This window comes from Rhinichthys klamathensis, unplaced genomic scaffold (assembly GCF_029890125.1).
Source record: "Rhinichthys klamathensis goyatoka isolate OS25496 unplaced genomic scaffold, OSU_Roscu_1.1 h1tg000169l_1, whole genome shotgun sequence".
Lineage (NCBI taxonomy): Eukaryota > Metazoa > Chordata > Actinopteri > Cypriniformes > Leuciscidae > Rhinichthys > Rhinichthys klamathensis.
In genome coordinates, this window is record NW_026606700.1 from 2,443,628 (window position 1) to 2,470,477 (window position 26,850).

At 38.2% G+C, this 26,850-nt stretch overlaps 1 protein-coding gene across 3 annotated transcripts; it reads right to left on the reverse strand.

The window, feature by feature from the left end:
- Positions 1-177: 177 nt before the first annotated feature.
- jak3 (Janus kinase 3 (a protein tyrosine kinase, leukocyte)) lies at positions 178-26,371 on the reverse strand. 3 transcript variants are annotated; one of them, XM_056259678.1, is made up of 25 exons: positions 26,266-26,371; positions 19,646-19,852; positions 19,212-19,329; positions 17,786-17,903; positions 17,451-17,596; positions 17,002-17,302; positions 15,709-15,831; positions 15,359-15,516; positions 15,158-15,269; positions 14,077-14,257; positions 13,793-13,917; positions 12,553-12,684; positions 11,792-11,879; positions 11,449-11,573; positions 8,545-8,683; positions 7,815-7,963; positions 6,717-6,867; positions 5,854-5,987; positions 5,218-5,407; positions 5,012-5,136; positions 4,735-4,907; positions 2,478-2,595; positions 2,156-2,269; positions 844-1,003; positions 178-257 (listed from the first exon to the last, which is right to left on the reverse strand). In XM_056259678.1, the coding sequence occupies exons 2-24, from the start codon at positions 19,827-19,829 to the stop codon at positions 884-886; spliced, it is 3,324 nt and encodes a 1,107-aa protein (XP_056115653.1). In that variant the 5' UTR covers positions 19,830-19,852; positions 26,266-26,371; the 3' UTR covers positions 178-257; positions 844-883. The 3 variants fall into 3 exon arrangements, with proteins under 3 accessions (XP_056115653.1, XP_056115652.1, XP_056115651.1); XM_056259677.1 differs by having other exon boundaries at positions 178-254; positions 15,095-15,269; XM_056259676.1 differs by having other exon boundaries at positions 15,095-15,269.
- Between the last annotated feature and the right edge of the window lie 479 nt (positions 26,372-26,850).

Below are 26,850 nucleotides of genomic sequence, written 5' to 3' on the forward strand. Positions count from 1 at the left end.
TGCTCTGAGTGCACTCTCTGTGATGCTAGGCGAATGACTAGCTGACATCATTTGGTGTGGCTTCATGAAGTGGTGAATACCTGTCCTGTCTTTAAAGAGTGAAGATCATATTTAAGACGTATATTTTGTGATATCTGCAGGGTGTACTGTGGTATGTTCTCTTTCTTTTGTTGTTGGTTTGTGTCTCCTGCTCTCCTTTGGCTCCTCCCACTCCTCCACGCTGACAGGAAGCCTGATTGCTCCCCCAGCTGGACCTGCTTAGCAACCGGGAGGGAAGCAGCATAAAAGCAGAGCAGAACTCATTCAATGAGAAACCTTTTCTCAAAAGTGTGATCTGTGTCCTGCCTAGGCCAGTTTTTGAAGCTATTGTCTGCTCCTGAAACCATTGCTTCCCATTAAGTTATTGCGTGTCTAACTACAATGAAGACAGGAATAGATACTGCTTTGTACATTTACTCCAGAAACATCTGACATTCATTTGATATGACATTGGCTGACAGGTTATTTCAGTATTCATTTATTATAGTGCCATTAAAAGATACAGGAAAAACTGGTTTGCCTTTTTACAACACTTAATTAGAACTCCTTTGAATAGGCCTACACTCACTGCCAAATAAAATTACAAAAATAAAAAGTGATGCCTTAACTATTTCTTTGTGATAGAGGAAATCCAAAGCATTTTATGAAGGAATATGACTAAAAGGGTAGTGCCAGCTCTGTATGTGTGCTGGAAACTGCTAATATACAAACTTTTATATGGTCTGAAGTTCAACGTACTAAACAGTAAAATTACTACTGTAAGAATGTCCTAAAATTACTCAATTATATTTTAAATATACATACATGTTGAAAATACAGTGGTCTGTTTAGGGTAACTCTGACTTTACCCCTTACATCCCTCTCTCTCATCTAACAGGATATTCTCAATCAGGTCCTGTAGAGTGGAGAAGCTCGGTCTGTCCTCGCTGTTGAACTCCCAACACTGCATCATAATATTGTGCACCTGAAAAAAAAATAAAAAAAAATAGTAACACTTTACAATAAAGTAGTTTCATTTGTTAACATTAGTTGACTACATTAGTGTCAGAGTCATGTTTAGTCTTATTGTGTTTTCGTTCATGTGTCTTGTGTTTCCTTGAGGTTTAGTTCCTGTTTTCTTAGATACTGATTCCTCCCTGGTTAGTTTCACCATATATATATATATACTCCATATTTGTTTTGATGGCTGCAACACACTCCAAAAAAGTTGGGACAGGGGCATGTTTACAACTATGTCACATCACCTTTTCGTTTAATTTAATTACACTTTTTAATTTTTGGTTGAGGATACTAATTGTTGCATTTTTGCAAGTTGAATTTTTGCCCAATCTCGCCTGATACAAATCAGCTCAAAAGTCTGTGGTTGTCTGTGGTTGACATCCATACTGGATGTCTTGCTTCCTAGGAAAAATCTTGATGGCAGTATATGTCTCTGTACAATCCCAATATAGGTTACGCCTCCATGTCAATACCTTCACACACATGCAAGTCACCCATGCTGTTTGCACTGATGCACCCCTATACCATGACAGATGTTTGCTTTTGCACCTGTCGCTGATGAAAGTCTGGATGGTCCTTTTCGTCTTCTAGGGACTAAGAACCCGAAGCCAGTTTTTCCAAAAAACAAGCTGAAATGTGGACTCATCTGAGCACAGCACACATTTCCACTGTCTTTTGGATAATCTGAGAGGAGCTCACGCCCAGAGAACTTGGCAGGATCTCTGCATTGAATAGATGTATAGCTTTCTCCTTGCGTAACAGAGACTCAAGTGGCATTTCTTGATACAGCGACAGACGGACAGACAAAAAAAAAAACGGTTTTCCAAAGAACTCCCGAGCCCATGTGGCTGTATTTAACACCGTAGCATGATGGTTTCTCATGCAGTGCCATCAAAATTCAATTAATTTGGTCAGTGGAAACTTTTGTCAGTTAAATAAAGGTTCAAGAGAATTATCAAATCAAAGATTCTTGATTTACAAAATGTTCCAACTTTTACGGAAATGGGGTTGTATGTATATGTTTGTTGCTTGGACTTGCTGTCTATGTACAATGTATCAAAATTCGATTGGTTAACGTGACCATAACAAATGCATTCAAATCTGTTTTTATTTGTACCTTTGGTGGACACTGAGGGGGCTCCGGTAACCTCCAGTTATTCTTGAGAAGATTAAGAAAATGGATGGCCATGGATGAACTCTGGACATAACTTCCAATCTTCTGGATACACAACTGCATGAAATGATTTACAATAAAGCAGGTTTATAAAGTTAATACATTTAAAGATTTGGAACAACATCCAGCGAGTCTATGATGACAGAATTTATTTATTTTTTAATTTGAAATTAAACATCAAAAAGAGGCCATTGAAGCTCACGGTGACAGTCATTCATCTACTCCTCATACAGTAATACCATTACATGGAGTTTGATTTACTCACCCGTTTGGGGTTTCGACTGATGTCACAATAAGATAAGAGCTCATGTAGAACAATGCCGAAACTCCATACGTCTGACTTGTGGGAGAATTTCAGGTCTGAAATGGATTCAGGTGCATACCTAAACAGGGAACAGCACATGGAAAAACAAAAGGAATGAAACGCAACGTTTTACCGATTTAACTAATAGACCAATCAATCTCTGTGCAAAAATGAAATAATGATGCTGCCATCTTTCTAAAGTAATTTTTATACCCCTGTAATTGGCTCCAAAACTATTAAATGGTGGATTACTCAGTAAATATACATCCATGACATTTAACATTTTGGCTTTCCTCTTTATGCATTTCTTTCTAAAAATTTTGCCGGGGACCTCTGGTTGAGCTGACACGGAATGACACGGTTGCTGTCTGTCGGCACAGTGTGAGTTGGCCTTTATGTGTACTTGTTGTTTGTAAAAAAAAATACAGTATTTGTGCAATTAGAACATTAACATTCAGTGCTATGTTCACTGTTGGGTTAAATGCACACAAATCAAGGTAACACTTTACAATATGGGTGCACTAATATGCATGATTTCATGCTTAACTAATGCCCAGATAATGAGTTAATGTACAGTAGCCTATAACTCATGAAGAACTAAGACATGATTGCCACATCAGCACCTGTTAAAGAGTCTATCTGATTAATAGATTAAGTCATATATGAATTGTTATTAATTAAATGTGTCATCACGGATTAATTCCCTATAAACATCTAGTATGAACTTATAGTGTAAATGAATGTGTTAAAGGAATAATTCACCCCCAAAATAAAAATTCTGTTATCATTTACACACCCTCAAGTTGTTTCAAATCTGTATGAATTTCTTTCTTCTGCTCAACACAAGAGAAGATATTTTGAAGAATGTCAGTAACCAAACAGTTGATGACTTCCATAGTATTTTTTTTCCTACTATGGAAGTCAATGGGGTCCATCAACTGTCTGGTTACCGACATTCTTCAAAATATCTTCTTTTGTGTTCATTAGCTGATGATGACAGTTTTGATTTTTGCAAATCATTAGCTGATATCATGTTATGATTACTTGCTGAGACACATTATTAAGTAATGTGGCATTATGGTTATGGTATTGACATCCACGTTAACGTTTGAGATTTGTGGGACAGTTGCACAGTGAATGTAATGTCAGAGAATGTGTTTCAAGGATGGGTAAGTTGGGCTGCACACAAAAATCAGCATACAAGAATCATATGAGTCATACATTAAAGGAGAACTCCGGCGCAAAATGAACCTTTGGTCTAATTACACATTGTTACCTAGTCAACCGTTATCTGAGATTTGTTTTCATGATTATCGAATGTAAATAGTTTTATCTCTAAAAATAGTTTAGCCTATAAAGCTAGTATAACGCTAGTATATTGGGCATAGTGTAATGACAAATAAAAATCGCTTGTTAAAACCACTAACAAGGCTCAAAATAGCCCCACACTAGCACGGAAGCATAATGAGGGTCCCTACCTTCAAACCGAAGCATTGAGAACTTTGTAAGTGTACAGACAGTTTAATAAGAAGATATTTTAAACATACAGTCAACTTCGCGTATACAGGCAGAAGCCATCTTTGAAAAAGAGTCTCTACCAGTCGATCTACGAACGCCGATCCAAGTGCGCTGGTGAGATGTGAACGAGCTATAAGTTGTGATAAGGTGAGCGCGAACAGCAGGCTTGGATCGGCGTTCGTAGATCGACTGGTAAAGGCTGTATTTCAAAGATGGCTCCTGCCTGTATACGCGAAGTTGACTGTATGTTTAAAATATCTTCTTATTAAACTGTCTGGACACTGACAAAGTTCTCAATGCTTCGGTTTGAAGGTAGGGACCCTCATTATGCTACCGTGCTAGTGTGGGGCTATTTTGAGCCTTGTTAGTGGTATTAACAAGCGATTTTTATTTGTCATTACACTATGCCCAATATACTAGCGTTATACTAGCTTTATAGGCTAAACTGTTTTTAGAGATAAAACTATTTACATTCAATAATCATGAAAACAAATCTCAGATAACGGTTGACTAGGTAACAATGTGTAATTAGACCAAAGGTTCATTTTGCGCCGGAGTTCTCCTTTAACTCAAGATTATCGGTACATTAGTCTAATATGCATTAGAATTAATGCATATTAGTGCACCTGTATTGTAGTGTTACCCTAATCAGTTATCATGTTGTCTGTCTGAATTCCCAAGAGATTGAAGTAATTGTCACCAGAAAATAGGGCTTTCTCCTGGCTGCGTGACACGGTAGTACTCTTTATCCACTGGGATGATCTTCGTAAGCCCAAAGTCAGCGATTTTCACCAGTGAGTCGCTGGCGACTAGGACATTGCGAGCAGCTAGATCACGGTGAACATAACGCATGCTTTGCAAGTACTCCATTCCCTACAAAAGAGAGTTACATTTCTGGTTAGATGTGTAAAGTTCCACAAATCATTTCAATTGAGCTAATCTGACCTGTTATCTGATTTTAAAAAGTCTGTTTGTACCTTACAGATTTGTGAGGCAAAGAGCAACAGTTTGCGGGTGCACACATTCTGTCTGTGTTTCTCCATATATCCGATCAGACTGCCGTACGGAAGATATTCCATCACCAGTTTTGTGCTAAGTCGACCTGTGACGAGTTCAAAAATAAGGAATGGGCAGGCTGTACAGATTGGTAATTGGTTGGTAATTATCAAATGTATAATCTGACCTGCACTGTAGCAGATGCCCTTGTATTTGACAATATAGTCACAGTGCAGGGAGCTGATGGTCTGGATCTCTCTCTGAAAGTCTGCCATGTTGGCTTGTTTGTTAGCCTGAAGTTCCTTGACAGCAACCAGATCTCCAGTGTTATCACCGAACGGATCATATCGACAAAGCTCGACGCTGCCAAAGTTACCCTAAACACACACCATGCACACAGTTAAAACCCATCAATCTTCTTTTCTTTTTTTGCTCAGAAAACCAATAGTCATAATCATCACGTTTAGTTACATGCGAGCTGTAATGTATGAAATAGCAAAGTATATCAGCCAGTTTCATAAACATAGCCACTATGTTAAGACTGTGTTTTAAGAACTAACCAAGGGGTAATCAATGGGTCTTACTTTTTGGATTCAAATTAGACCAATCTACCTTTTTATGTAACTGCTTTAAAAAAGTTATGAAAGTCTTTTCTAAATGACTAACTTGTTAGATTGTCAGATCATTACGTACATTAAAACACTTAGTTTATTATCACTAAGGCTATTCTAAACTGCTAGGCTTTGCTGCAACCGGCTGCAGAGCTGTGTTATTAAATGTACAACAGCGCCCTCTATGGGTGGAATATTTCTCCACATTGTACCTTCCCCAGAATAGAGATGAATCGCAGGTATCTCTCCTCAAAAACATCCTGTTGTTGCTTTTTGAAGATGTTCGGTCTTCTACAGAAGCCATCGCTCTTGGGGAGTGTGCCAGTCGCATGAAGGATCTCATAATCTACAGAATGACGATTAGAACTGTCATGACGGCTGATCATAATGTTCCCACATGTTTTAGGACAAATCTAACCCAGATGTAGGAGTCATTTTTTATAAACAATAAAATAAATAAACTTCCTCAATAAAAAGCTCAACTTCAGAGTAGCAATGAAATCTTTTAATTAAAATTCATGGAAATAATTATTATTAAAGTAATATCAACATAACACAATAATAATAATGATAATGGATGTATTCAATAAAGTAAATTGATTGCATATTTCATATTTTAATATACCCCTTAAATGTCAAACATTAATAAATAACACTTACTAATAAAATCATTATGTATTAAATATTATATTTAATATTGACATTTTATTAAATTGCTTTTGTATTAGTTAAACATTTCATATTTATTATATAAGAGATGTATATATATATATATATATATATATATATATATGTATTATGTATATAAGAGGACTATATATTATTTAATAAATAAGTGGAAAATAATAATTCATTTAAAGCATGTATTTAATGATAAAATGATAATATTAATTACATTTACATTTATTATATTAGAGATTTATTACTTGCATTCATTTTATAAATGGGATAATAACTTGCATTCATTTTATAAATGGGATAATAACAGTTTCATATGTGAAAAGGAAAGTGTTCTTCCAGATCACAAACATCAGTGTCATTGTGAGAAGGGAGCTGATGTACATCTGTGTGTTACCTGAAGTGATGAGGCTGTTAAGTTGTCGGATGATGCTCCGGCAGGACGGTCTGAGCTCAGGCTGGTACTGCATACACTGAGCGATCAGCTCGGCCAGCTCAGTCCACTCCAGCGCAGGCAGGTTTGAGAAGTGCTCATAAAACTGCCGCTTCTGGATACAAAAAAGGACAGCAGCTGTTCAGCCACAGAACAATGGTGGAGTCACATTGCCTGAGTATATGCCCAGCTAACAGAATTTTGTTATAAGAACGTTCTCCAAATATTTAGTGTTGGTTCTGGGAACGTGAAAAATTTCCAGTTTTCTTGACGTTAGAGGAACGCGTTTAAAAGGTATAATGTTCCTCAAACGTTCTTTAAACGTAATTATCGATAAAAAAAATTCAACATGATAATAATGTTGATTTCTAACATACCAAGAACATAAAAATGTCCAGTTTCCCAAAACTCAAGAGTGTTAAAGAGTCAAGAGTGTTAAAGTATTAAAATCACATTTTCTCTTTGTTCATCTGGCTGTCATAACAAAAAATCTAAAGTTAAACATGTAAAGGTCAACTGCCCAACTAAACCAAACACTGATCCCCATAATGGTGACTAAATTCGACTTTTCTTCTTCAGTGATTCTGCTTGTTATCATCAGGTGTCTTCAATAATGCTCAATCATCACTCAATCAATAACTTAAATAGCACATTAACTTTAACTCTCTTCAGTGTTAATTTAAAACTCAAATTTTAACACTCTTGAGTCTTTAACACTCTTGAGTTTTTGCTGTGTAGTAACATTTAGGAAACTGGACATTTTTATGTTCTTGGAATGTTAGAAATCAACATCACTATCATGTTGAATTTAATCAAATTACGTTTAAAGAACGTTTGAGGAACATTATACCTTTTAAAACACGTTCCTCTAACGTCAAGAAAACTTGAAATTTTTCACGTTCCCAGAACCAACACTGAATATTTAGAGAACGTTCTTATGACAAAATTCTGTTAGCTGGGTGCGTAGCTCTCAAATTTTTAAAGGTTGTGGTGATCTTTATCTAGAATGTGTAACATCGTAACATCGTTTATGATTCTATATTAATTGTGAGGTGTATGTACTTGTATGAGGTCCTGGCCCTGCAATGGAGCTTCTCCACCATTGAAAATCTCCCACAGCGTTGTTCCAAAACTCCACTTGTCACACTCCAGTTCGATCTCAAGTGTATCCAGAACCTCCGGGGCCACCCATGGGATTCTGTCCAACACCACTGGATTCACAGAAATGTGCATTTTATTCTTTTATATACAATCATGTTAGGGTGTAATATAATATTCAGCAAGAATTAGACAAAAAGCACACACATCCAGTGGGCAAACAGCTCAATGATTGAGAAAAATGCTTAAACTAATTTTTACTAACAATTTACTTAAAGCCTTTATGTATAATACATTATAAAGGTATTCATATATACGTTATAATGCATTATATATTTTCATTAGTAATTGTAACCATGATCATAATACATTATGCATTAAAACACGACAAACAACCAATTTCAGATGTAACAAGAAATCTTCAAATATTATAATGCCTTGGTTACACTTATTTATGAAAAGATATAATGCATTATAACATACATTATGCACATTTTTTATTGCATGTTCTTACCGAAAGGGAATTTTCGAGCCATGCATGGTGAAATTAATTCTTAATGAGAGCTAAATAAAGAATCTATTATTATTCTCTCTAGTATTCATTTCAAATGCAAATTATTCTAGAAGAGTAAATTAAATTGATTTTGTTCAACTTCATTGGTTTGATATTGATCTAGTTGTTCAATATAATTACCCTCTTTTCCCAGCATTGCCATGCTGATGCCAGGGTCACTCAGTTTAATGAAGGGTGAGTTATCGGAGGAAGAGTCACCCTCTCTGGCCAACAGCAGATTCCTTGCACAAACATTCCCATGTGCAATATTCTTCTCCTCCTGCATATGACAGACAAACGAAAAATGTTTTTTTTAAGCACTGCCGAAATCAGGGCTGGGATGCATCCCCTCAAATACTGAGAACTGAAGTCAATCAATATGAGTTTTTGAATGAAGGATTCTTGACTCTGCAACTTTTACATTTGGTTCTTCTCAATTCTGTATATTTTGTTGCATTCTTTCCAGAATATACATACCATAAATACACTTTTTTTTTTTTTTGTGAAAGAAATTAATAAGTTTATTCAGCAAGGATGCATTAAACTGACCAAAAGTGACAGTAAATACTTTTACATTATTACAAAGAACTTTCTATTCATCAAAGAAAACTTTACTCATCCACCCTTTTATTGATAATAATAAGTTCTGTCAGGTCCATTAAGTCAAGAACACACAAACAAAATAATTTAGAATTTAATTGAATAGATTGCAAACAGGTTGATGTTCCTGAATTGAAATTTGGCGGTATGGCTCTGTTCAGGGAGTCCTCTGACCTTTCATGAGCACCATGAAATAGCAGAGAGTCAGAGGACAGCAGCAGCAGCATTAGGGAACACTCACACGGTTTTAGACTGTGAGAGCTAAAATATCCCCCTGTGAACAGAGCAGGCAACATGACCTAAGCAAATGCCACATTATGCATAAGGAGGAGCTGGGGAGGTGGCGGACAGCAGAAGCGAGCAGCGAGCCAGCAGAAGCGAGCCAGCAGAGCGAGCAGCAAGCATGTATGAGCAAGGTGAATGAGCTTTAAATAGGGCGCCTTGTTTGAGCTTTGGCCATTGTGCAGCGAGGGGAGTTAACCAGCTAATGCGGCTCAGCTGGAGCAGATCAGCTGACGGGACAGTGTTGATAGCAAATAGCATAAGCAGCGGCTTGACTACCTGGCCTGCCAGAACTGACGCTGACGCTCAATTTCTGTCAGGTCCATTAAATCAAGAACACACAAACAAAATAATTTAGAATATAATTGAATAGATTGCAAACAGGTTGATGTTCCTGAATTGAAATTTGGCGGTATGGCTCTGTTCAGGGAGTCCTCTGACCTTTCATGAGCACCATGAAATAGCAGAGAGTCAGAGGACAGCAGCAGCAGCATTAGGGAACGCTCACACAGTTTTAGAATGTGAGAGCTAAAATATCCCCCCAAACAAAACCACACCTGGCAATCCTCTGTGATACAGAGGATGATTTATTTGACTACATGAGCTATTCCCCCCAAAACAAAATTTAGTGTCTCGAACAGTGTCGACTGAGCCGCCCTAATTTAGCGATTTATAATATTTATAATAGTAAAAATATTAATTAATACTGAAATGACTAATCAAGACCGCAATAGCTAAAACATGCTGTTACCTAGATTATCTGTCTTTAAACTGTTTGATAGCTCTGTCTTACAGTGTAAGTTCTATGGATAGATGACTAATCCACCTCTGAGAACGAGCTAGATGAATAAATTAACAGCTGATAGCGCATTCAGGGGCGTTAACTGAGCAGAGCGCGAGCAAAATAATGATCAAATGTGTTTTATTAACGAAACAAATCAGAGACTTGAGCTCATGGCTTTCTGGGCGTCAAGAGTATCCCGAACATCGGGACGGAGGTATCGTTCGTAAGCAGCAGAAACCACCGCCCCATAGTTTAAAGGGTTAAACCGGAGCGAGTGTCGCCGCCATAGTTGCTGCACAATGCGTAAGAATGAGCTGTATACGGTCCGGAACCGGAGCATGGTCCGGAGGCAGTCCATCCTATCACAGCAAGCTGCTTGAATCTGCGCTGCATAGTGGTAAAAGCCAGCGTGAGCAACGCGATCAGTTGCCAATGACAACAATAGTAACGCACATAGCCAATATGATCACATAGCATTTTTACAAAAACGACTATTAGATAAGCCCAAATGCCACACGGATAGCATTAACAACAAGCATGTTGCCAACACACTGATGCTTTTAGCAATGAATATTAAAAGGAACTTAGCTTCGTGAAACTTCAGAGATGAATGGAGAAACGAATCACGTCGAATCCTGTGTCAATATTGCAGCAGCAGCGAGCCAGCAGAGCGAGCAGCAAGCATGTATGAGCAAGGTGAATGAGCTTTAAATAGGGCGCCTTGTTTGAGCTTTGGCCATTGTGCAGCGAGGGGAGTTAACCAGCTAATGCAGCTCAGCTGGAGCAGATCAGCTGACGGGACAGTGTTGATAGCAAATAGCATAAGCAGCGGCTTGACTACCTGGCCTGCCAGAACTGACGCTGACGCTCAATAAGTGTTTCTTGAGCAGCAAATCAGCACATTAGAATGATTTCTGAAGGATCATGTGACACTGAAGACTGGGGTAACGATGCTGAAAATTTAGCTTTGCCATCACAGGAATAAATTACATTTTAAAATTCATTCTAATATAAAACAATTATTTTAAATTATAATAATATTTCACAACATATTATATGTTTTATATTTTTGGTAAGTACCGGTAAGTATAAGAGACTTCTTTCAAAAACATGAAAAAATCTTATTGAGCCCAAATTTTTTAATGGTAGAGTATATTGTATCTTAGATTATAGGGGCTTGTTCTCTACCAATATTAAATGTCTAGCTGAAACCAAAAAGACATTATTTTTATGTTATGACTGATAAATGGCCAATATTCAAAATCTCCTTACGGATTATTTAACCCAAAAATAACAGTTTTCAATGTTTTAAAAGTTTTTTTTTTTTAAAGTTCTGTATTTTGTCATTAGTTTATCATGCATGGATGGATATGTCTCACCAGGAAGTTGAGAGCACAGGCCAGTTGCTTGGCCACGTCTAGTTTCCAGCTGACTGAGACAGACGTGCTCCTCTTCAGGTACAGGTCCAGTGCCCCGTGCTTCACAAACTCCTGCACCATAATGTCTGCGGGGGACAGGGAGGACACACTTTAGTCACATGGTTGCATTCACAGGTACTTTGACAGGCAACCAGCATCACCAACGACACTCCAGACCTACTCAAGAGTTCAAGAAAATGTAAAGAGCTGAGGTCATTACACAGACTTTTAATTGCTTTTATTTGTCCTCTTGTGTTTAGACTGATAAAAGAGTGACTCCTAAGAGTGCTTTTACGTGACTTACTTTTGGATTTGTGCACGCTGATGCCATATACCAGGAGAAGGTGCTTGTGGGAAATTTGACTCATCAAACTGGCCGCCTCAAAAAAAGACTTTAAAACAGGGAGAAAAGGCATAATTAAATGGCTGAAAATACAAAATTGCTGTAATTAGGGTTCCTACACCTTTTCCATCTCAATTTTCACATTTTCAGACCATATTTAACATAAATGGTTCTTACAGCATTCTTTTCAGCATAATATTTGGTATAGTAGTCAACTGTAAATATTATTTTCTCAGGGTTTCATTGGTTTTCTCAAAGTGACAACATCCATTGTCACTTTGAGAAGAAACCTAAAACACTTTATGCCCTGCATATATTCATCAGTTTGATACTGCAAATGTGGTTTGATTTTGCACAATTACCAAACAGCAAAGTGCAGTCTGAGTAAAGTTCAAAAGATGGTAAAGACAAATTTTGCGTAATGTAAATTTTGTGTTTGACAATCATTAAATGACCACTAAACTTTTGCCATGAAAACACCCAGCTTGTATGATACACTTGTATTTAGAAATTCTTAATTTTATATTTTAAAAAACTGAATAGGGGCAATAATCTAAAAACACAAAAAAAAATTCCATACTTCTCCAGACCTGGAAATTACCCAAATCAAAATTCCATACCTTTCCAAACTGCATAGGAACCCTGTGTAATCATTATTTACACAAGCTCTTTATTACATGTCACAACCATGTTCAGCATATGTTCCAGGAATGAAAACACACCTCCCAGCAGTTTTTATGATTTGCATCCAGGACCTTCAGAAGCACCTCTGTGGAGTGTGTCACTCCGTCCCGCTGGTCTGTCTTACTCCCTCTAAAGATATGCGTGAAGGAACCTTGGCCTAAGCTTTCCCTCTGTTAAAAGAAAAGGAAGGAGCTTGACTTGAGTCGTATTGAGGTTAGACATTTTGTTGTTAAAATTCATCTTTTGACCTCCCTAAAATTCAATACAAAAAATTAAAAAATTAAAAACACTTTCAGTCAATTTTGAAAATAATAAATAATAAAGATAAATTTAAACTGCCCCTATTGTGCTTTTTCAAATATAACCTTTCACACAGTGAGGCCTGGAAAGGTTTGGTTTGTCGACATGTCGAGAAGATGCTGGTTGCAGCACTGCAAATTCACTTTTCATGCATTTCAAAAGGATGAGGACTCATGCTAGCCAGGTCCCACCAGACTCTCGTACATTTCATTTGTACAAAGAGTCTGGCCTCGCTCCATTGACAAGCGTTAACTTCCTTGTAGGCGGGTACTCTGTTACAGTTTAAAATGATTGGATCTGCCCAGAGCCACTCTGGATCTGCCATAACCAATCGCTAACGTTTGGTCGTGACGTATGACGACTCAAACTAGCGCAAGACATCATCGTTCTCAGCCACTCCCTCTGTTCGCTGATTGGACCAGTAAAAAATTGACGGAGAACACCAAAGAATACACCACAAACCCAGACGTAGTACTGAAGGAAAATGAAAATTGAGCGGAAGTACGTAGGAGGGAGGAGCCAGGCTAGACTCACGCTGGAATTGATACGGAAATAACAACGCCATAGTTAGTGTTTGTATCACTGTATCGAGTGCTAAGGAAGCCTCTGGAGCTGAAATTCAGATAAAGTAATGGCCGTTTTGTTTCCGACACACGCTGTAAGCGATAGACCAATCACAACAGACTGGGCCATCTGACCAATAAGAGGAGAGTGGGCTTGAGGAAAGAAGGGGCTTAGTGAGACTGAATCTTCTAACAAACCATTTTAAAGTGTTTTTTGACCTTGGATGCATGTAAACCTATAATTGTAGGAGATCTCCAAATCCAAAACAAAATCAGGAACCTTTAAAATAGCATAATAGGGGCACTTTAAAAAAATAAATAAAATAATACATTTTTATGCCCTCAAACGAGTGGTGATACCTCTAAACATTCATGAAAATGTATTTAAACCCTTTATGAATTTGTATAAATGTACCCAGGTGATGTCATCGTGTTTAATCATGTGGAACTGCATGTGGCTCGGGTTTTGTCTCTGTAACATGGGGGAACTGGGCATCTCAGCCATACTGCTGTTACGAACAATGATCATGTTGGTAAGTTCTGCAGAGAAGACAAGAAATAGCACATAAAAAAATCCTTGAAATATATATCAATATTCTGGTGAAGTTACTTTATTATTTTTCGATTATTTATTTGATTCAATATTATATGTAGAAAAACACAAAGCACAAAAGCAAATATTTCACAGAAATGTTCTACCTTTTGGTCTGGGTGGGCAGCACTTGCCCAGGGTGACGGGGATGTCTGACATGAGAAGTGTACTGTGCTGATAGAAGTCTGTGAGCTGTCTTAGACTGCAGAATGAGCTGTGGATCCCAGCCAGGCTGAACTTCTCATTTTTCTCTATCAGGCAGTCCTTGTAATCCATCCCCAGAGGAGTCTGGTGGAACATCCAGAAGTTAAGAAATATATCACTGGAGTTTAGTCATTAACAATGTGTATAATTAAAATAAGGTTATGCTGGAGTTGTTTTAAAATTCACATTATAATAATACTAAGGAGCAATGTTGGGGAAAGTTACTTTTAAAAGGTAATTCATTACATTATTTAGTTACTTTTTTATGGAAAGTAATGTGCTACATTACTTTTTCTCACCTGGTTGAGGCTTGCTCTTTTTCTAGGTTTTTTATTTTTATTGTTTTACTTTAATACAGCAAAGCATTCAACAACATATCTTAGATAACACACCATCGGTTTCTTTTAAAAATACATTTAGAATATTATTATATTCTGCCCACTTGGAATATTTCCTAACCTCTAGAGCTATGTATGCCGTATAAAATATATCTTCACATTATGGATTATAATGCCTAATGTATAACTCTTTTTATTGAATTATTTTCTTTATTCTTTTCTTTTATTTGTTTTGTACTTTTTGCCTGTTCCTGTGCACACATGAGTGTGCATGTCTAAGTGACTACCTTATGGAGAAGAGAGCATTTTAATTCAGCGGTTTAAATACATTTTCAGCAAATTAATTAAAATGAAAAGTAATATGCATTACTTAAATAAAAGCAACTCAAATATTAATGTGTAAATTTATTAAGTATTGCATTACTTTACTCATTTCATAAAAATAAAAAAAATCTGATTACGTAATGCATGTTACCTCAACACTGCTAAGGAGTGATAAATAAAATGTAGTTCTTCATGAATCCGATATAAACTCATTTGAAGCTTGGAGTTATGAGTCATGTGCTGTTTTTTAGTTACTTACTGTTAGTGAAAACCCAATGCTTGGTGCTTTATAATGTTTGTATGAGTCCAGCAAATCTGGTACCTGTATGCAAACAGTGAGGAAGTACTTGTCAAAGTCCTTGGGACTGTGACGTAACAGGAACATCCCATTTTTGGCTCCAGCTTTCTTAAGCTTGTGCACTGCAAATTCTGACCTTTAGGAAACACAACAAAAATTCTGCTTATAATTTAGTTATTTCCTTTCTAGTTTTACCAAATGGGTATATATGAAATTGTGTAGTACGTGATCGGGCCGTGGCAGTAATTCTGTATGTCCTCCAGTAAGCTTGGCGGGGCCACCTCTGCGCAGAAATAGTGAGTCGAATCTGTAGTCAGTCTAAAATATCCATCAACCAGAGATACAAAGGAAAGAGCCTCAGTTAAGGTGTGAAACTCAGCCTCCTATTGGTGGAAAGAGAAACAAAATAAAAAAATGTTATATGAATGGCTATGTAATGTAGATTTCAACAAAGAACTTTGTAACAAACACAAGGTACAATTTGTTATACTTTCATAAACCTTGGTTAATCAAAATGGTAGATTAATTTTTAATACAAAAAAAAAAAATTTAATAAATGAATGCAATGCCTCTACCATGCACTGGTCGTCCTGGCGTGTGAGGGTGACCACCCTTCCTTCCAGGGGCATCTGCTCTTGACAAAGCCGCTTAATACTAATGTCTGTGATCTGGGGGAAATCACAGAACGTCTGCCATTCCTGTGAATGATACCAGAGGTAGCTCAGTAAATAACAGAGTGCAAGTCTAATGTACTGTACATACTGTTTAAATGTTTGGAGTAAGATTGTTTGTAAGATTTTTTACATTTTTAACTTATGCTCACCAAGGCTAAAATTGGAATTTAAAAAATATATAATTTTTTTTTTAAATGTGTGAAATATTATTACAATTTAAAATATTTTTTTTCTATTTTAATATATTGTAAAATGTAATTTATTCCTGTGATGGCAAAGCTACATTTTCAGCATCATTACTCCAGTCTTCAGTGTCACATGATCCTTTAGAAATCATTTGAATATGATGATTTGCTGCTCAAGAAACATTTCTGATTATTATTAATGTTAAAAACAATGTGCTACTTAATATTTTTGTAGAAATTGTTACATATTTCTTTGATTAATACAAAGTTTTTATTCTTTTGTAACATTATAAATGTCTGTAACTCTTGTCCACTTTTGATCAATTTGATGCATCCACAATTGAATAAAAGTATAAAAATGAATTAAAATGAATGAAATAAAATTAAACAAATAATGTAGTTTTATAGATATAGATTTATGAAGAGTTAACAGTCTCAAGTTAACAGCCACTGACTAGCGGATTGTACATTTTTGAAAGCGTGACAAAATAAGCAAGATCGCATGTTAAATTAATTAAGATTCTCCAATTTTTTTCCAATTCAACACTTTTGATATTTACGTAATTATTTATATTTTTACAACCGGTTAACTCCGGTATAGGTGAAGACAAGAGCAAATGACAAATACATTTATGAGTACATTCAGGAACTAATCTATTGGCTTTATGGGGAGTCATTGAATCATTCACAGAACCGATTTGTTCAAATCACTTATTCATTCATGAACAAATCAAGAGGCTGCGTTTACGAGTGACTCAATGAATCATTCACTCAGCAGTTTCGTTCAAAAACACTGATTCGCCCTACTGTGTTTTGTCCATGCCACTGTGGCTTTGTTAGGAACTATTTTCTTTGGTGGAGCAAAAATAGACAAAGTAACTGGCAATATTTTATCTAAAATGTAAGTTACTCAAAATTAGCCTCTTGTTTATTGAACTTTTGTATTAAAACATCATCACACCGGCAGATGTACTGTCTAAATATCAACACGGCTACGCTTCTAGCCTACCTGGCTCTCCGTGGTCTGTATCTGAATCCCTCCCTCTCCAGACACCTGAACGGCTCTGACCCTCTGCTGCTCGCTCTGCTCTAACCATCCAGAGTGATGCAGAGTGAAGGTTTCTGAACCATAAGCCGGCTCCACCACATTCAGCTCCATCAGATACTTGAGCTTCAGGCTGCGTTCTCCAGCTGAGCATCTGCCCAGCTTCTTGAGGAAGCGCTTCAGGGTTTTGCGGATCTGATACCTCGCTAGGCGACTCATGCTCTGTATATCTCGTCTGTGAGTCTCTGGGAGGCAGGACTTGTAGCTGGAATAAGATTTTTTTTTTTTTTTTTTTTTTACCATGGTCAATGCAGCTTAAACACTTCAATTATGTTGAATGAACAGAAAATCTCTGCATAGTTCTATCCATCAATTTATTGGAGACTTTCTCCGTTTCTCATGTTGTAGCATACCTTGTTGTATTGCAGATCTCACCAAGGCTCTGGTTCCTCTCTTTGGCCATACGCCACAGATCTAGTACTGCCATACCCAAACATTCCTGCTGCAAACTCAAAGCAGGAGAAATCCCGCCACACCCAGACACAAAATCACTGCGGGACTGAAACAAGGAGGCAGTACATTTTAATGCCAGCTTTTTTTTTCTTTTCTTTTTTAATTATATCGATACATCATTAGGATAGAGGCACATAATCCTGGGTGTACATTTCACATTCACACATGGTTTTTAAAATAACATTCAATTGCCTTTTGAGAAGGCAATGATAAATGATTGTGCAATACTGTATACCTGAGCAAAAAGGTAATCAATGACGCAGTAGTCCAGCGCAGCACAGATTCGTCCTCTGCTGAGTCTAAAGCGGTACGATGCTCTGGACCCTTGACCAAACCAGCCTGAGAAGAAAAATCTTTAACACAGAGAGAAAAGCTTTACAATCACACAAACAGATTATCTCTTATAACACAACTTTCACTCTCTCGCTGTTTAATTTGTCCACTAGCAATCAGTGTTATTATTTATATGTTTCATTTTAATTTTAGTTTAAAGCTGCAGTCCACAGTTTGTCCTCTTTGTCGCCATCTCTGTTCGAAATCTTCAATTGCAGCTATTCGCGGAATTATCAACTTTACTTGAGTTGTGCCTCGACACCCTCGACACGGCACAGCGCGGATGAATCCAATGTTTGAGGAGAGCGTGCAGCTGTCAGTCGCCGCGCCGGTGTGGATTCTGTCATTATGAATCACAGATTCTACTTTTTGGAAGTATGACCAACATAATAATTTTCACCGGAAAATGTCATCTGGACAAGTAAGTAACATCCACTTTTATTCTGGTTCTGACCAACTAAGGGAAAAAAATAATTGCAGTAAATCGCGCTGATTAAATATAACAATCGCTTATCATAACACGTAAAACCGTGCAAATTATACATTGTTCTCAAATTGTTAATGTTCAACATCAGCATTGCGTGACTACATTTAATGCCCTTCCGATATTTATCCTTGTTTTCGCATGGGGCCGGTTGCAGTCTCTTTTCTGTAGCCACTCCGAAGTCTTTTGCATTTTACACCGAGTGAATCTCTAGTTGTCACTGGTGATTGTTGTTTGAACCTTTCTGGATCCGCCATCAAATTGATAAGTTTAATTATATCAAGTGCTGTGAGAAAAGGCTATAAATCTCCACCTCCCACATCCTCACACTCATAGCCTACTAGCCGAGACTCTTTCTTTATGTGTACAGATGTGACGTAATGACGCAAAGACATGCTCGAATCTCCCGCGGAAATCCACAAGCAATGGCCAACAATGCATTTCAGTGCACCACAGAATAATTCTGTAATTCTTTACATAGACTGTCTATGGAGAAACAGAAAAAAATATTATTGATTTAAAAATATTAAAAATATTTTAATTTGTGTTCTAAAGATGAACAAAAGTCTTACATGACATGAGGGTGAGTAAATGATGATATCATTTAATTTTTTTTGGTAACCCAGTAACTTCAAGTATGCTCTTCAAAGACACTATCGTCTTCTTGGTAACCAAACATTTTTGTTTGTGATGGAAATGACACCACAAATAAGGGTGTGTGAACATCAAAATAAATCATTTTCAAACGATAAATATTGACATTTTAGTTTATTGGAAACAACCAATATTCAGTAAGAGGAATCTATTTATAAATAAAATATGATTATTGCAGCAGTTTCTATACCTCACTCTGTAGTGAACTTTGATGGTCTCCTCATTCTTAAATACATGAGTTGGTGGATACCAGTATGAAAGATCTTCTGATGCCAGAGCAAACAGGTTGTGGAACACAGGAAGAATTCCTAAAAATATAAATATTCAATTCAGGTTATTGTAATATTGTTGATGCACAACTATTTTAAAATTTTATTATAAGATTACACATGAGCAGATTATTGCTTAAAGTGTAACTTATGCTTTAGTCATACTGAATCATCTAAAAAAGAAACCTAATAAAAGGTTATCATCAGCAACACCTCTGCAACATTTTTTAAAACACTTTGTAGATGTTATAAAGGAAGCAGATAAAAAAAAAAATGAAAAGAGTATATACTTAAAAATAGAAGCTTTTGACCTTTAAAAAACAGACATCATTATTAATCATGTTAAACGTCTCACCGCTGGCTTTTGCTGCTAGCATACACACACTTTCAGCTGTGATGTATATGGTGGGGATAGTAAAAGTGGTCTCTGAATTTAAGCAGGGGCTGTAGTACAGATGCACTTGCAGGGCAGAGTCACAGCTGGACTTCTGACTGCCGGCCCTTTCGCTCTTCATCAAGGGCACCTCCTCTTCACTCATGGTGTTCTCACCAAAGCAATCTCCTGATTGGACAAAAAGAACTGGAATTTTTTTTCTCAACAGATGCAGGTGTTTATTGACTGTTCTTTCTTGCCAAAACAGTGCATGTAATTGAAATTAGGATGTTATTAAAATAAGACTAATGGTTATTTCTGACAGAAAGTTAATTATTCTGATGTTAGAGGCATTAAGAAAGTGATAAAATAAGATAAATAAACCTGCATGTTCTGTTTGGAGCTTTTTTGAAGCTTTTTCAACTTTTACAAGAATAACATTGTTAAGGTATTAAAGTGCCCCTTTTATGCTTTGTCAAATATTACCTTTCACACAGTGTAATATAGCTGTTTGTGAATGGTTTTAAAGATCAGGGTACACAACAAATAAAGTTATTGTCTCCTAAAAGAAAAAATCAATTCTGAACTGCCTGTAATGAGTCTTCATTGACTGCCCGCAAACAACGTCTTCTTTGACAAAAAAAAACAAGTCACCATTTTTTCTATCACTGTGTATCGAGTGTTAAGGAAGCCTCCAGAAATTAAATTTAGGTATAGTAATAGACGTTTCGTTTCAGACACACACTGTAAGCGGTAGACCAATTACAACAGACTGGGCTGTCTGACCAATCAGACCAGAGTAGACCAATCACAACAGACTGGGCTGTCTGACCAATCAAAACACAGTAGACCAATCACAACAGACTGGGCCCTTTGACCAATCAAAACAGAGTAGACCAATCACACAACAGACTGGGCCATCTGACCAATCAGACCAGAGTAGACCAATCACAACAGACTGGGCCATCTGACCAATCAGAGCAGAGTAGGCCAATCACAACAGACTGGGCTGTTTGACCAATCAAAACACAGTAGACCAATCACAACAGACTGGGCCCTTTAACCAATCAAAACAGAGTAGACCAATCACAACAGACTGGGCCATCTGACCAATCAGACCAGAGTAGACCAATCACAACAGACTGGGCCGTCTGACCAATCAGATCAGAGGAGGCCAATCACAACAGACTGGGCCGTCAGACCAATCAGAGCAGAGGAGGCCAATCACAACAGACTGGGCCGTCTGACCAATCAAAGCAGAGTAGTCCAATCACAACAGACTGGGCCGTCTGACCAATCAGAGCAGAGTAGGCCAATCACAACAGACTGGGCCGTCAGACCAATCAGAGCAGAGGAGGCGAATCACAACAGTCTGGGCCGTCTGACCAATCAGAGCAGAGTAGACCAATCACAACAAACTGGGCCATCTGACCAATCAGAGCAGAGTAGGCCAATCAGAACAGACTGGGCCACCTGACCAATCAGAGCAGAGTAGACCAATCACAAAAGACTGGGCCATTTGCCAATCAGAGCAGAGGAGCCCAATCACAACAGACTGGGCCGTCTGACCAATCAAAGCAGAGTATAGGCCAATCACAACAGACTGGGTCATCTGACCAATCAGAGAAGAGTAGACCAATCACAACAGACTGGGTCATCTGACCAATCAGAGCAGAGGAGGTCAATCACAACAGACTGGGCTGTCTGAGCAATCAATCAGAGCAGAGTAGGCCAATCACAACAGACTGGGCCGTCTGACCTATCAGAGCAGAGGAGGCCAATCACAACAGACTGGGCTGTCTGAGTAATCAATCAGAGCAGAGTGGGCTAATCACAACAGACTGGGCCGTCTGCCAATCAGAGCAGAGGAGGCCAATCACAACAGACTGGGCCGTCTGACCAATCAAAGCAGAGTAGGCCAATCACAACAGACTGGGTCATCTGACCAATCAGAGAAGAGTAGACCAATCACAACAGACTGGGCCCTTTGACCAATCAAAACAGAGTAGACCAATCACAACATACTGAGCCGTCTGACCAATCAAAACAGAGTAGGCCAATCACAACGGACTGGGCCCATTAACCAATCAAAACAGAGCAGTTGACCAATCACAACAAACTGGGCCGTCTGACCAATCGAAGCAGAGTAGGCCAATCACAACAGACTGGGCCGTCTGACCAATCAGATCAGAGGAGGCCAATCACAACAGACTGGGCCGTCAGACCAATCAGAGCAGAGGAGGCCAATCACAACAGACTGGGCCGTCTGACCAATCAGAGCAGACCAATCACAACAGACAGGGTCTTCTGACCAATCAGAGCAGAGTAGACCAATCACAACAGACTGGGCCGTCTGACCAATCAGAGCAGAGGAGGCCAATCACAACAGACTGGGCCGTCTGACCAATCGAAGCAGAGTAGGCCAATCACAACAGACTGGGCCGTCTGACCAATCAGAGCAGAGGAGGCCAATCACAACAGACTGGGCCGTCAGACCAATCAGAGCAGAGGAGGCCAATCACAACAGACTGGGCCGTCTGACCAATCAAAGCAGAGTAGGCCAATCACAACAGACTGGGCCGCCTGACCAATCAGAGCAGAGTAGGCCAATCACAACAAAGTGGGCCATCTGACCAATCAGAGCAGAGTAGGCCAATCAGAACAGACTGGGCCACCTGAGCAATCAGAGCAGAGTAGACCAATCACACCAGACTGGGCCATCTGCCAATCAGAGCAGAGGAGGCCAGTCACAACAGACTGGGCCGTCTGACCAATCAAAGCAGAGTATAGGGGTGGTGATGGCGCAGTGGATAAGACACATGCCTTTGGTGTGAGAGACCCGGGTTCGAATCCACTGTGAGACACCAATGTGTAGCAGCAAGACCCCTAGTTGCTCCAGCGGCGTGCGACCAATCAGAGAAGAGTAGACCAATCACAACAGACTGGGCCGTCTGACCAATCAGAGCAGAGTGGGCCAATCACAACAGACTGGTGCTGCGTCCCAATTCGCCTACTTATACTACGCCCTAAAAGTATGTACTCTTTTTGTGAAGAAAAAGTACATACTTTTGAGTGTGTAGCAAAAGAGTAGGCAAGCTTTGGGACATACTACTTCGTCATCTTTAACGGACAGATCTGTCGCGTGCATCCTATCACGGATAGTATGCGAATTGGGACGCAGTATGGGTCATCAGGAGCACGTTCAAGTTCAAAACGGTGCTGCAACGTTTTGCTACGGTTTCCGGGTTGAACGTCATGTTTCCTGGAAACGGCGTGTACCGGTGTGCAACGGGTTTTCTCTTGTTTGGTGGGTGTGTCAGAACTGCAGTCCAATCAGCAGCAACATGTATATAAAGCATGCGGTATTAAAGTGAACTCACACAATGGGTTCAAGCAAAGTAATTTACAAATGTGTTCGATGTAGCTCGGTATACGCAACAACTCTGAGGATATTAGAAGACATGTTTGTCGTAAGTTTTATTGTAAAAATATAGGATTATCAACATAATTATGTAGTTGTTTATATTTTTAGCTCCATTGCAAGTGTATGACATTTGGTATAAGGGCTGCCAACTCTCACGCATTCAGCGTGAGACTCACGCAATTGAGCCAATTCTCACGCTCTCACGCCACACCCCCGATTTCTCACGCTGAAGTGTCAACCCGGTCGGTCAAATGCCTGAAAGATAAGTTTATCTATAGATCTACCAGTAGATCCATTCGTGATCGACTAGTTTTACCGCAAACTAGTTGAAATATCCTGTAATCTAGAGCGAGCGTGCATGCGAGACAGATGTGTTGAGCTCCTAACGGCGCGGTCTTAACCGCGCACGCGCAGTATGGCAGAGAGGTAAGCGAGCGAAAGAGCTTGCGTGTTGACAAAAGTTGGCAGCTCTGACAATGGTAATTGAGTGCTTTTCCTAAAAATGATAAAGAAAATACAGGGTATTAAAACAGTATGAACTACAAAAAAAGTCAGTATATGAGGCTAAATAGATGTGTTTTAGTCTGATGTGGGTGCTTCCATTTCAGTTTCAGCAATCCCTTCACTCGATTGGGATGTTCTCTAGCAGTAACTGTAACATCGGGCTTATTTTGTAGTATTAAACACATATTTATACCGACTTCATCAGGCTCCGAAAATTCTTTACAAAGAACACAAAGAATGGCCTACTCAGCTACCATAGTTGCAACTCTTGCGTCATCAAAACAGTGTGTTCAACGCATCACCGTTTCTGTTTAAAAAACGTTGTGCAATGTTTTTGTCGGGGCTGAACACAGCTCTGACCAATCTGAGCAGAGCAGGCCAATCACAACAGACTGGGCCGTCTGACCAATCAATCAGAGCAGAGTGGGCTTGCAGAAAGGAGAGGGTTAGAGACAGGGCCGTAGCTAGAGGATTCGGGGCCCCCTGAAAAAATATTGATGTGGGCCCCCACCACCCTCCACCAATATCATATACTGTACAATAGATGAACATGGAGGCCCACATAACAGAAGATGGTGATGTTGTTGTAAAACCTTTATTTTAAAAGTTAAATGTTTATATAAAAATTACAACTAATAAAAACTAACAAAAAAGCAAGAAATTGTTAAATAATAATAAAACCAATTTTTAAAAAGTAATAATTTTTTCCCCATCAGTCTGTTATAATTCATAAATCAAAAAGTAAACATTTAAAAAATTGACAAGAATGCAGTCTAATTAAAAAAATAAAAGCATCCATTGTCTTTTTTTTTAATAAAGATAATATGGAACTGGTAATATTATTAAATAAAGCGAATACATTTATTCATCCAAGTGCAGTGTGTTGTATTCATGTTTTCTCGATGTTTTAAATATCATCAGCCGGCAGGTCAGATGCATAATGCAATGCGTCGTGACTCGTGTAATTTTTTTTTAAACTCTAGTTACAATACTGTAAAAAGACCGGAATTTAGACCACGTAATCATTCGGTCGATTGCGGCGCGCACCGATAATAAAAAATGACTGTACACGGCAGACTGTAGACGGAAGTTTTCTAATTCCCAGCGAAATAACAATATATAACCGGTCTTTAAGAACGTCTTGATCGACTGGGATACAACCACTCTCCTTGCCTCCCTCTCCGTCTTTTCCTGGCATTTCTGGTTCCCTGATTTGTTTTCTTTTCCCCGACATTTTTCAGTCAGTCAGTCTCCTGCTCTTCCACCAAGTTCATCATTAACTTCAGGCTGCCGCCTCAACTCTAATTGGTTCTGTTCACGAGCTGGGGCGGGACTTACAATTTTATTGGGTCCATCTGATGTTTGTCACTGACTCTGACTGAATAATTAATAAATACTTTAGGTCGGACTAAACCATTTTTATGGAGGTAAGAGAAGCAGATATTTGGAAAAATATTTACCCAAATTGCACGTTTTTGTGGTTTTCATTTAAATCTCAAGCATACAACTAATATAAATATTAGAATTATTCATACTACAGGGGCCTAAATAGTATAACTGCTGGATTTTGTGGGGCCCCCTGGGCAGCGGGGGCCCCTATAATTGTCACCACCTTTCACCCCACTAGCGACGGCCCTGGTTAGAGAGACTGATTCTTTGTCAAAAGAGGTGATGTGCAATGTATATGATGAGAAAATTAAAGTGTTTTTTTTACCTTGGATGCATGTAAAGGATAATAGGGGCACTTTAAAGTTCACTTTTGCTATATGAATACTGATTATAAATTAAACTTCCACTTTATCGCACATCCTAAATTAAAAATGTTACATTACTTTTTCTGGGGGTCTCTTAGGCCTCAGCTATATATATATATATATATATATATATATATATATATAAATATATATATATATATATATATATTACCCCAAACTGAAGCAACGTTGCTATTTTTGATAATGTTGCATTTTAGAAAAGTATATAGGCCTAACCTTTTGGCATTTAACGGAGGGTTACATTTCAACAATATCTTTCAAATGGGCTTTAAGTCAAAAGAACATTTTTAAAGGTGAATTTGAAAGGCCAGATTTGCAATTGTTATTATTATTTTTAGACACAAATCATCAGGGTCTTCAAGATCCCAAACATAAATACAATTAAGCCCATTTTAAGAGAACTTGAGGCCTACTGTAAGTTGACGTTGTACTTTAAAGCAGTGGATTATTATTAACACCGGTTCTTGGAACCATGGTGGTCATACCAATGATAGAAGTGAGGTCATCGTTTCTCAAGTTGACGATCTGTACTTTCCGTAACAAACTAATTCATGGGTGTTTTCCAAGAGCTTTACCAAATTAAGCCACAAACAGTAAAGGATTTGATATATATTAAGGATTTTAAGTTAAGGTTAGGTAACACAAGTTTGGTTTGGTTTTTATAATGTCATTTGCTGTTAAATATTATAGTTATACATCCTATTACAAAAATACATCTATTCATTATCCAATAACACAATAACAATAATACATACAAGCAAACATGAAACAACGCCACACTCAAAAAACATATTTCATTGGTAGTCACATGACTTCCACTGGCATATTCTTTGAAATGGCAAAGTTACAAGTTGTTTTTCCATATTACGATTCTAATAAAGACAACTAAGAGGTGTTACCTTATTTAAGAAGAAACATTGATGATTTGTTCATGTTGATGTGATGTGCTGCATAAATATAACTCGGGCTTCGCTGTTGTGAGTCTCTGGTAGGAGGGATCAAACTCGTTTCCGGCAAGAGACAAACCACAAACGCACCTCATTTCCTGACAGCTTTAGCAAGATCGACACCACTTGGTGTTTCTTCACTGGTTGGCCTCATCTGACATCTCGGTTTCTAGAACTGTGATCGGGCCTTAAATTGACAACAGTACCACCCCCACCCCCCGTGCATATTATGAAGTACAAGAATAGTGTATTTATAACAGTATGAGAGCGAAAGAGAAGGGGGGGGGGTTTGCTGAAGCTGCTGGGGTTGTTGCTTTCTTTACGTGGGAAGACTGAAACTGTGGTTTCCTCTTTCTCTGCTAGTGAGCGTCGGGTTTGTTATTTCCGCCTGCAGAGAAAAACTGAGTAGTTTTTCTTCCGTTTGGCCTGATACAACCCAGTGGCTTATGAAACTTTCATTTAAACTATGTTGATCAGAAAGTATGTGCACCTGATAGTGTTGACAGCAGTTTATTGTGAATGTGCATTATTCTACTG

Bases quoted from the DNA above. Each gene is read 5' to 3' on its own strand.
- jak3 (XM_056259677.1), bottom strand. From the start codon at position 19,829: ATGAGTGAAGAGGAGGTGCCCTTGATGAAGAGCGAAAGGGCCGGCAGT. The intron at 15,270-15,358 runs GTACTACACAAT...TGTTTCCTAAAG, and splicing joins TACTGCCACGGCCCGATCAC to GTCAGAATTTGCAGTGCACA. The intron at 12,685-13,792 runs GTACATTTATAC...TTCTTTTAACAG, and splicing joins AACACGATGACATCACCTGG to AGGGAAAGCTTAGGCCAAGG.